Raw genomic sequence first — 11,732 nt, forward strand, 5'->3', positions numbered from 1 at the left:
CACTCCACACATGATGTAATTATTGGCATAGATTTTCTGCGCATGTGTGGCGCAACCGTAGACTGCCGCACGGGCGAGATCAGTGTTGACGGCTGCCTACCGCCTAAGTTCTTCGAGGATCGAACCTCTTGTTTGTGAAGATGTGCTGTGCGTGTGCGACGATACTGTTGTGCCTCCGATGTCTATGCAGCACATTCCGGTTTCGTGTTCCCATCGTGCGATCGAAACGTTTGATGCGACCGTAACACCTAACTATTCGAACTGCGCGAAGAAATCTCTCCTGGTTCCTAATTGTTTGGATTCGGTAACTAAAGGGTGCACGCGATTATGGACTATTAATTGCTCCACGCAGCCAGTTCTTTTAGCAGCTAGGATGAAGCTTGCCTCTTACAATTCAGACATGCCAATATCAGTGGCTTTGGTTACGGACGCACCTCAGTGAAATGTCGCACCATCCCAAGTGAATGCGCAACTGCGTGGTATGATTAGTAATTTTCTGAGCGCCGCAGAGCGTGATGCTTTGGAAGATCTGCTGTTGAAGTACTTCTCGAAACCCATTAGTTCACGCTCCTTTCCCGGGTCTCGCACCAGTCGTCGCATTGACACCGGTTATGCCCATCCAATTCGCCAAAAACCGTATCGTGTGGCGCCTCCGAGCGCAAGGTCATCAATGAGCAAGTACTTGAAATATTGGACCAGGGTGTCGTTCAATAATCGTGCAGTCCCTGGGCGGCTCCAGTAATATCTTGTGCGCAAGAAAGATGGCACATGGCGATTTTGTGTAGATTACCGCCGCTTGAATTCAGTCACTGAAAATGATGTCTACCCGCTTCCCCGCATTGATGAAGCCATTGACTGCTTGTATTCTGCATCATACTTTTCATCAGTCGACCTGCAGTCAGGATACTGGCAAATCCCAATGCACTCAACAGACAAGGAAAAGCCTGCTTTCATCACTCCCGATGGACTGTTTGAATTTAATGGTATGCCTTTCGGCTTGTGCAATGCGCCCGCAACATTTGAAAGATTCACGGATTCTATATTACGTGGTCTGAAATGGGAGATCTGTATGTGCTATCTGGACGACGTAGTCATCTTTTGCCGGACATTCAAAGAGCACAACGACCGCCTAGTCCTCGTGCTGGACTGCTTGCGCCAAGCTGGGCTTGTTCTCAATTCAAAGAAGTGCCGTTTTGGTGAGCGTCCGGCCTGATCCCCAGAAGACCGTAGCCGTTGCCGCGTTTCAGCAACCTCGGAATGTGAAGGAGCTCCGCAGTTTTCTTGGCCTTTGCTCATATTTCCGACGCTTCATCCCTCGTTTTGCAGATGTCGCCTACCCGCTCACGTGCCTACTACATAAAGACGCTCCATTCCAGTGGACATCTGAATGCGACTCATCTTTCAGACAACTGAAGCTCCTCCTAAAGGGACCGGGCGCCCGTTGTATGGCGCCACGGTCGCCTCGGTGGAACCGCGCTGCCCGCGGCGGAGTGCCGAAAAAGCGGAATGATGGCGAGGCAGCTGAGCGGCGCAGTCGTTTCCGTTCTGCGAGGAATTTTTGAGCCTGTTCCTACCCGTCGTTTTGCGGTGTGGCTTTGAGAGCTTTGAGCTGCGTTGAGTAATCGCAAGGAGTATTGTTTGACCGGGAAATCTTGAAAAATAAAAGGGCCGTTCTCGGCACGGCGTGCGTGTTTTTTTTTTTTTTTTTTTTTTTTTGAAACCGCCCGGTGCCTGGTATTTCTGTTATATACTCGAAAATGCCGCGCGCGTGATTTCACCATGCGCTAGGAACACTTTCGTATGGCACTTGTTAAGGCGACTTCAAAGACAGGAATTGTGCCTGCACTGCGCGTCCATCTTATATTAGGTCTAGTCGAAACCTGCCTGAAGATCAAATACCGCCGAGCCGTGTAGCCGCGGCGCCGTAGTAGTGGTAGTTGTAATGGTCAGCGTTCATATAAAATGAAAAAGATGCTGCACCTGTCTTTTTGGTAATAGCTAGGCTCAAACGATTCAGAGTAGAATAATAGCAAATGACATTACAGTTTCAACCTTGCAACGAGAGCTGTAAAAGGAGAAAAATAAACAAGCAAGACAAATGTAGGATCCTATTTATGGTTGGAAAAGCAAACACACATATACTTCCAGGACTTCCTGCACAATTACGCTACAATAGCTCACTGAACCCGGCCTTAAAACTATCAAACTTAATCATATTATAAGCCAAATAAGTAATACCACCTCAGCATCATTTTTACATATACGACAATGCTCTTGTTGAACACGTCAGAGCTGCTACATATAATTGACTTAGAAAATATTATACTATACATGTCTTTCTCCTGACATGCTGCGGAGGTTGTGAAAAGAAAAAAAAATAAATTTCCTGCTAGCGCTCTCTCAGGAAGTTCAATGCGATTGACCGCACCTGCCTTGAACATCTGAAGGCAATAGTCCAATACTGTCAAACTGTTAAATACAATCGAAAAAAAAAAACACAGTGTGATGTGTTGTAACATAAGCCACCGACCACTAAGAAAGCGTTCAATTGTTAAATGAATCCCTCTGATGGCTCGTTCGCTAAGGTGGTCTATTTTCTCAGCGTACCACGAACTTGCGGGGCCGATACCTAGCTGACCTCGATACCTGATGAGTGTGAGGGGACGCGACCATGTATGTAGTTTTCTATTTGCACGTAAAGGAATCCGGATAACTGAAAGCCATTGCTTTTACAACTTTGTCACTGCAGCTTGCCGGACTGCTCCTAAATCTGTTTACATTGGCCATAGAAGCAATTTCAGAGAGAGTAAAACGGTCTTGTCTTACTATGCCACAATCGGGAAATCTCACGTTCACTAAAACGCCGATGAGAAATACATGTATTTAGGCGGGCCAGGAAATGGACGCTGCTGAGAAAATACGTAAAGCCGTGTCAGGTGCAACTGCTACACGGCCTTCGAAATTAAAAAAAAAAAAATAATGCTACGTTTATGCTCGTTTCCACACATTAAATTGTATTTTTTTTTCTTGTTCGACTTTTACATGAAACCGATAGCAAATTTTGTGACCATGCGGTATTGATTGAGGTGTGAAATGAGTGATTTTATTAGGCAAAATGGACATGCTAGAAACAAATGTTAACAAATTCTAAGAGTATCAACGCAGAGCTCTCAGCGCATTTTCATTGGTTGACAAACGAAACGAGGAAAAATGGCAAGATCATGGTAATAGGAATTGTTCATGTCTCCTATCTGCTCTTTCTGTTAAGAGAAAAAAGTAAATTATCTTTGACTACGTCAGCGAAAGTATCTGCACAAACATTGTCTCTGCCCATCGCTGAAGATCGTAACGCAGCCCGAACGACGATGGTGGAGCTGCCTTTTCTTTTTCCGTGCTAGGGTTTTCTTGTACACAGGCGGGGAAATGCTAGCGTTGTAATTTACGTTGTAGGGTTATTTCGATTTCGAATTGTCAATAAGGTAACTACAGATGAAGGAGTGCGGCTTCGACTCCGAGGCTCTCGTGCCGTCACTCCTGGGGAACAGAAGGCACAGAGCATCCGGTAGCAAGCGGAATTTTAAAAATTCGGCACTTTCCATGACCACACAGTAACCAAATACGTAGATTCGTGCCTTTGCCTTTCAAAGAACCATGCTTAGGTCGCCCGCCACTCATGCTTCTGTGGAAACTCGTAGAAATGAATCGACTTAAAAACATCCGACGAGTTTGCGTAGCTGCCAGTGGAGCCAACAAGGCACCACGTTTCGCTAGCCTTGTTTGGCCAGACTTCATTTAACTGGACATATTCACACACCTAGCCCAACTTTGTTCCCTTGGGGATAGTATATTCACGCACATCATCTAAACCTTAGGATTTCCAATTTCCACACAAACCAATGACAAACAGTACGCTCCAATGCGCTGGCAATACGCCGGCCGGGGCCGGCGCATTCCGGCGTTTGAGCGATGTGCCGAGAGGCGGCGCCACCCGTACAGCTGTCCGGTCCCTATAGGGAACCTGCGCTGCCCAGGGGGTGCGCTTAAAATCGGACACCCAGCGCCGCCTGGTTTCAAAATGAGCAAGCGTATAGTAGGACGGAGCACGCCGCTCGTCGTGCCGTGGCTGTGCCCAACGGCGGATTGTGAGCTTTCTATTTCGTGCATAATGCTTTTATCGCAGATTTACGGTGTAGTCCACTTAGGGTGAACAGGAGGGCAGGCTGTTGCACGCCGCTCCACCCGACATGGTCCTCCTAGTGTTCTGAAGAACTTGGAATTTCACTTTTGATTGACTTAAAGGCGCAACCTGATCTCCTCAGCTGCCGGCCAACTTTGTTCGCGCTGCCGCTGCATTATCGTAGCTATCACGTCGCTACGCGCAGGTTTGAAATGGTTCTCGTGAGTTCAGTCTCTTTTTTGCTTCTTGCTATATATGGGGCGCTTTGAAAGCGTCCCTGCGCTGCAATTACGCGCGCACTTTCTAGCAAATAAGATTACTTCCGTTGAAGCATCGCTAATGGAGGGTAAATATATCACACCAAAGTGAAACAACCTCCCTGCTATACTAACATTAGGTAGGATTTGGAAATACTGCGCGCGTTAAGCGCATCGAACGCGTGCAGTACTTACCTACTGCCCTTTGAGGAACAGTAATGATTCAACAGCTTCATGATGAGAAAATTTCTCGGCCAAAACGTGCCTTGTGTTTTGCGAAATATAACGCATCGTTATTTAGGGCGATGCTGTTGACCGCATCTATAGAGAAAAAAGGCCTGTAGTCGCATTTCGGCACTTGCCTGTTTACGACAGCGAATGACTATCAATTGGTGGTTTGAAGTGTATTTTGTTCATTCTTCGAAGCGAATAAAACCGAGATCCGCTGCGAATCATCGATCGAAAAGGCTCGCACAGGAGAGTAAATAGTTAAGTGGCCACAATTGTTCCGCTGATAAATTTTCGGCGGAAATTATCGGCGCTCTACAATCAGAGAGCGTGGAGGAGAGTTGCCATATCTTAAATCTTCTTAGTCTAAGCTCGCGCTCTATCTTAAGAGACAAGAATGAACTGCATCGAAAGATGGGGTTAGTATCGGTGATGGTTAGTGTTAAAAAAAAAAGATTGCACGAACATGAAACAACAAAATTGCTATGCTTTGTTCTTTGCACTGAATGAAGATCGCAGCATGAACCATTTAACGGTGTGATGTGCGTGATCATACATTGGCGCCCCCCCCCCGCTCCCCAAGCCACCCTGTGCGCCGACTGCGACTAGAGATCGGCGTATCTAGATTATTTCGTGCCCAAATAAAATACTAGAGCAATCATGCTGACAGCAGCATACGTGCTATGCAACAATCATTCAGCGTGAAGCAACTAGATCGAATAGCGTGATATTTTCAATACGCAGGTTGTTCTGGATTGAGCATGAAGACTAACTATAAAATTGTACGTGTGCAAAAGAAATATTGCACAAATGTTTTCAGCGATACGTCAGCCATCAAACTAAAACATCCAACTTAAACGCAAAAAGTGCTTTCTGTGCTCCTGAAGCAATACATCTTTTATTCGAAGCAAATAATGAATGAATTAATTCTCTATTTGGAGAGTTGTTTTCAAGGAAGGCTCACTTACTGACCCATAGGGAAATGTTGAAGGGTCACGTGGACTTGCGATAGTTAAAATCGGGAAGAAGTATGAAAGCATGCCGGTTAGGGCTCTTTGCACTTCCGACAATATTGTGTAGTCGGTTAATGGGCTAACTCTTTCGTTTTTTCATCTTTGGACGATTGCAATATGCACACCAGGATGCCACTTACTATCGTCCTTTATTGACTTTGAGTTGCCGTTCATCTTGCAACGGCTCACTCAAGTGCCCGAGCAACGGTCAACGATCCGATGTTCGCGCGTGAACCTCAAGCCCAAGCCAGCTCTAGGGCGCCCTTCACAGCACGTTCTCATCAGATTGTGCAAATGATAAAAGCGAATAAAAAGAGCTCTATATGTACGCTATGACAGGCGAAGCCACGTTATAAAGCCTAATAAGTAGCGTCTCAACAATCTTCCTTACTCATGCAGTCTCCTGAATCCAACCGAGTTCTACCGCCACTGTGTTTTGTACGACTGCGGTGGAATGGAATACAGAGCAATCTTGTTATCGTAATACAGCACTTTTTAACGCAGCAGCATGCCTTTGCTTTCGGGATAAATTAGCCGCTCTTCAGCGCCTCCAGCCGCGGCAGTCTCAGCCGTCCGACCAAGATTGTGGCGCGACAGCCACTTGGCGGCGCTGGCGGTACGGGGAAAACTCCAGCGCAGGTTCCCTATCTTACGGCACTTCAACCCTTCTGCTCCAGCTCCAAGTGGCATACGCCTCGGTGCTGTCCTCGTTCAGCGCTATGACGACCGTGAACACGTGATTGCTTACGCCAGTCTGACTCTCAGCAAGACGGAGCGCAACTACACCATCACCGAGCAGGAATGTCTCGCGGTTGTTTTCGCCGTGCAGCGGTTTCGCTGCTACCTGTAAGGACGGCCTTTCGTAATAGTAACCGATCACTATTCACTATGCTGGCTACTCAATCTCCGTGATCCGTCTGGTCGCCTGGCCCGCTGGGCACTTCGCTTGCAAGACTACGACTACAGCATTTCATACAAAAGTGGCCGACGGCACGCAGATGCCGACCGCCTCTCCCGGTTGCCACTTGCCACGACGGAATGCGACGCGGACACCTTCGACCACTACGTCGCTGCTTTGTCCTAAATTTCCTGATACTCACACCTTTCGAACAGAGCAACACAACGATCAGCACCTGGAGCCGTTCTTGAATGCTGCTCAGGACCCAGCCTCGAACAGCCAGTTTTGCCTCCGTGATGGGCTTACAAGAAAGTTCACTCAAACACTGGCCATTGGTTCCTTCTGGTAGAACCTGATAGTACCTTCTGGTAGTTCTGAAAGCCTCCGTCTTTCTATTTTACGCTTCATGCATGATGATCCAGCTTCGGGACACCTGGGATCTTCGAGAACTTTGCACCGCACTCAGGAGCGAATCTACTGGCCGCGGATGCGCCACACGATTGACCAGTATGTTGCCAGCTGTCCTCAGTTCCAGAATCACAAAGGGTCCTACTGGTGTTACACCTGGAATGCTTCACCCTGTAGCGCCGCCCAAGGCTCCTTTTGAGGAAGTCGTAGTCGACCTTTTGGGTCCCTTTTCAAAGTCGCAAGGGGGCAATCGTTGGATTGTTGCATGCGTGGACCATCTTACTCGCTACTGTGAGACAGCCGCTCTTCCCGCCGCTACAGTGTACCAAGTTTCCCTGTTTATCCTGCATTCAGTCATATTGCGACATGGTCTTCTGAGAGTTGTAATTAATGACAGAGGTCGCCAGTTTACTGCCGATGTAATTGAAGAACTTCTCCGTTTATGAGCATCTGATTTCAGACATTCGACCCCTTACCACCCTTAGACAAATGGTTTACCTGAACGCACCAACAGAACTCTCACGAATATGCTTTCAATGTACATCGCATCAGACCATAAAAACTGTGACTGTATTCTTCCGTTCATCACGTACGCCTTCAACACTGCCAGGCATGATACCACGGGATACAGTTCATTCTTCCTCCTGTACACCCGCTCCCCTCGACACACCCTCGACACCATCCTCCCATTTTCCACTGAAGACGACCCGTGCTTAGCCGAAACCCTTTGCTTGGCCGAAGAAGCGCGGCGAATAGCCCAACTGAGGACTATGGCAATACAAGAACGATCGAAAGCTCGCTATGACGACCACCATCGCCAGATCATCTACTTCCCCGGTGATCGAGTCTGGCTTTGGAAACCAATGAGAAAGCGCGGCTTACACCAAAAAATGCTTGCCCACTACACTGGACCATACGTGATCCTAGAACGACTCGACAACTACCGAATTGCACGCCTTATGGCCAGTGGACGATGTTCGGCAAAAACTGAGGTTACACATGTCGCCCGTTTGAAGAAATGCCACTCTCGTGACAACACCTGACTCGCCCGGAGGCTTCGTTTGCGTTAAGCAGGCCATTGACAACGACCAAATTGATGGAGCTATTTTTATTCACCTAACAAAAGCTCTTGATACATTTAACCATCACATGCTTGTTCATAAATTTGAATCATTTGGAATCTCCGGTCCAACCCTCGAGTTAATCCTCAGGTAATTTTAGTAATCTATCTCGCGGTGTTTTTATAAATAATGCTTTTCTACCCCTCAGGCTGTAAACAAAGGTGTTCCACAAGGATTGTTACTAGAGCCCCTACTCTTCTTAATGTTCATTTATGATTTGCCCGTTGCACTAAACCATACAAAGTATGTTATATGCGGACAATACAACTATGTTTCTCACAGATCAACCGCCACACTTCAGCATATGCTTCACACAGACCTTAATATCATTACCATGTGCTGCAAAAATAACAGGCTGCCAATAAATAAACAAAAAGCGACTTTCATGTTATTTCACTCTCCTTTCACTTTCATAAATGTTCTGCCAACGCTGACGATTGATGCCATGCGCTGCCTACCAGAAAATTCCAAGTTTGTGGGCGTAATTCTCGACAAGCCCTCAAAATATCATCACCATGCTCAATCACTCATGCTTAAAGTTTCGTTCGGCATTCACATCTTATTCACATCTTAATAAAAACCCATGAATAATTTCAACCTCACATAATGCGTTAATTATTTATGCCTACATCCTTAGTCACCTTAACTACTGTTGTCTTACTGGGGAAATACATATTACACGCATATTGAATGACGTCATCGTCTACAAAATCAAGCCATCAGGCTCATGTCACTCAGTTCATTCCAATCACAATGTTTGTCACTGTACAGCAGCTTGAAAATACTTTCACTTCAATTATTCATCCTAAAATTATTCATGAGCATGTATAAACAAAAACAATCATGCTCATATTGATGCCATTACCAGTCAGCTTGTAAATACTAATCCTATCAGGTTTAAACAGCACAGTAATCTCCTTTTGCCAAAATTCAGGACTATTTACGGAAAATTTATTACCTTGTTTGCAGGCATATTCTGCTGGAATTCTTTACCTCTAGAAATTAAAGCATCACATACTGTTCACTCATTCCATTTCCGCATAAAAGTATATTTAATAGATATGTTACATAGTTAATTTGCTTCAACAGTTATAGTTCACTGTTTATTTTGATATTTTGCCTGTTCTATGCACTCAAGTTGATGATCTGTATATTTATCTTCTTTAGTTTCATTCGTGTATTTTTTCCTAACGTTGTTTGTTTTGTAGGTTGTACATTTATACTAATTACTTGCTACACTGCATCCCGTTTACTCACATTTCTACCTCACTTGCTTTGTTCTGGGGGTGCCCCCCACAGTCTTGTACTACGGGACCTCCTCCTATAGACCTTTTACTGCATTCCATTTTTTGTATGTATGAAATGCACTTGAAACTATATACTGCACTTTCCAACTGTCTTAAAATTTTAACACGGCGATTATAAAAACAATGGTTCTGAGTAGTATGCAAGAGAAATGCGTAACAACTTGGACAGGGCACAGGAATGAACACATACAACAGTTCACGAGCGCAACTACCAACTGTTTAATGGGGTGAAGCAACAACAGCATATATACAAAAAAGCAGAGCATGCGTAAAGGTAGCGCAGGCACACACATCACAAACACCGCAATTTTACACAAACGAATCAAGATATGAAACTTCAGCATCATAGATCTGCAACGAAGCATCACTTACGCAGCGATCAGATAGTTTCTTGACATGGAAGGTCTCTAAGACAAGCCGGACTTTCACATTGGTACACCTGCCTAGAATCTTTGTCATGTTAAACCTTGCCCTACACGTGCTAATGCAGGAAGAAATATGTCTTACAAGGTTTGAATTTTTATCATTATTGTCTACAGTTTTTGCATGCTCCCGTAGCCGGCCATTAACGCAACGGCCAGTTTGGCCTACATAGAAAGAGCCAGAAGAGGCAAGCTGTATACCACTCCTGTGGCGCACCATGCCTTTTTTGCAACCCCTTTCACAAACGTCAGAAATGCGGCAGCAAAGCTTTGATAGCTTGTTGGGGGCTGAGAACACCAAAGGTACATGGTGTCTACCGGCCACTTTCTTCAGGTTATGAGACACCTGGTGCACATAGGGGACCACAACCGGCTTTGAAGTCGAGTAGTCAGGTCTTTTTTGGGCGCCTTTTTGTTTCTGCAGGAGGGTTTCAGCGACGGCAGATATGACCGGACCAGGGAAGCCTACCGCCAAGAGGCGGGAAACCTGATAGTCGAGACTTTCCTGCATGCTATGAGGGCATGACTTGTGAAGCGCTGACTCCAAACAGAGAGACGCAATGGCTCTTTTTACAACCTTGGAGTGTGAGGAGTCGTATCTCAATAGCTCCTTGTTAGCACGGGGGGAATACATATGGCAAACGTGGTTGCCACAAAACGTAAGTTTGAGGTCCAAAAAACGTAACTCATGATTATCTGGGAGTTCATGTGTAAAAACCAACCCTCGTCCCAATTGATTAAAAGTAGTTAAAATCTCTGAAACAACCTGGTCAAGGGATGTAAAGGTCCCGGACTTTAAAAGGATTAAAAAAATCGTCAACATATTTAAAAACTTTTAAAACCGGGCTGTCACTTAGGGTTAGTTGCAATGAGTGGTCAATATAAGATAAAAAGATGTCGCATAAAATGGGTGTAACACATGAACCTATGCAAATGCCTTTGTGCTGCAGGTAAAACTGGTTGTCATGAAAGATAAAGTTAACATGCAGGTAACGCTCTAAAAGCTTAAAGAAATTATCTGTAGACATGCCGGCTATGTTCTGGAATGCCACCGCCCCCGAGCTTTCGATACAATCTTTAACAGAGGCCAACAAGTCAGCATGTGGGACAGAATAAAACAAATCTTGAATATCCACGGAGAAGGCCGAACCTATCTGATCGCTATTTTGCAGAAACTCGGCTACATCAGCTGACTTTTTTACCAAGAACGGATCGGTAAAGGAAATGCATTTAAGCTTAGCAAGAAGGAATCAGCTGACTTGGTATTGCCAGGATCCCTTCTCACTTACAATAGTCTTAAACGGAAGATCAGGTTTGTGCGTTTTTGCGGTAAAAAATACTGACAAAGAATTCTTAGAACCGGCATCGATTTCATTTGCTAAAGACGTCAGTTGCAAGCTCTTACAAAAGTTGCTTCACCCCATTAAACAGTTGGTAGTTGCGCTCATGAACTGTTGTATGTGTTTCTTCCTGTGGCCTGTTCAAGTTGTAGCGCATTTCTCTTATATACTCTGCAGAGTCAACTAGCCCGACAACACGCTTTTCTGAATGGTGCTGACCTCGACGTTTCCAGCCTAGGCGACGCGACAGACGGGGGCGGCACGGGCAGGCAGCTGTCCACAGCACTTGACGTCTTGTTTTTGGCCGAGGACGTGCCCGCCAGCTCCGAGCCTGGAGAAGACATCTTGGACGCTTGTCTGGAGCTGGTTTTATCAAACGAGGGGGGGGGGGGGGGGGGGTGACACATTGGTATGTTATCTCTTCGCACCGGTCAAGCGGTAGTAAAATGTACTGACAACATGTCCGAAACATTAAATGCAAGCATATCCTAACCTTCAATAAACTTATTGAGCGGCATATATTTGCAATTGCCGCTATAATTGTCAAGTATTCTGGCAGTA

At 45.7% G+C, this 11,732-nt stretch overlaps 1 protein-coding gene across 1 annotated transcript in view; it reads right to left on the reverse strand.

Annotated features, from left to right (window-relative positions):
- Positions 1-11,515, reverse strand: part of LOC146202229 (uncharacterized) — a 32,238-nt gene extending 20,723 nt beyond the window's left edge. The window contains exon 1 of the mRNA XM_084600491.1: positions 11,391-11,515. Within this exon, the coding sequence (XP_084456617.1) occupies positions 11,391-11,515 (125 nt within the window). The remainder of the gene's footprint in view (positions 1-11,390) is intronic.
- Between the last annotated feature and the right edge of the window lie 217 nt (positions 11,516-11,732).

This window comes from Amblyomma maculatum, chromosome 1 (assembly GCF_055883805.1).
Source record: "Amblyomma maculatum isolate TAMU_Amacu chromosome 1, ASM5588380v1, whole genome shotgun sequence".
Classification (NCBI taxonomy): Eukaryota; Metazoa; Arthropoda; class Arachnida; order Ixodida; family Ixodidae; genus Amblyomma; species Amblyomma maculatum.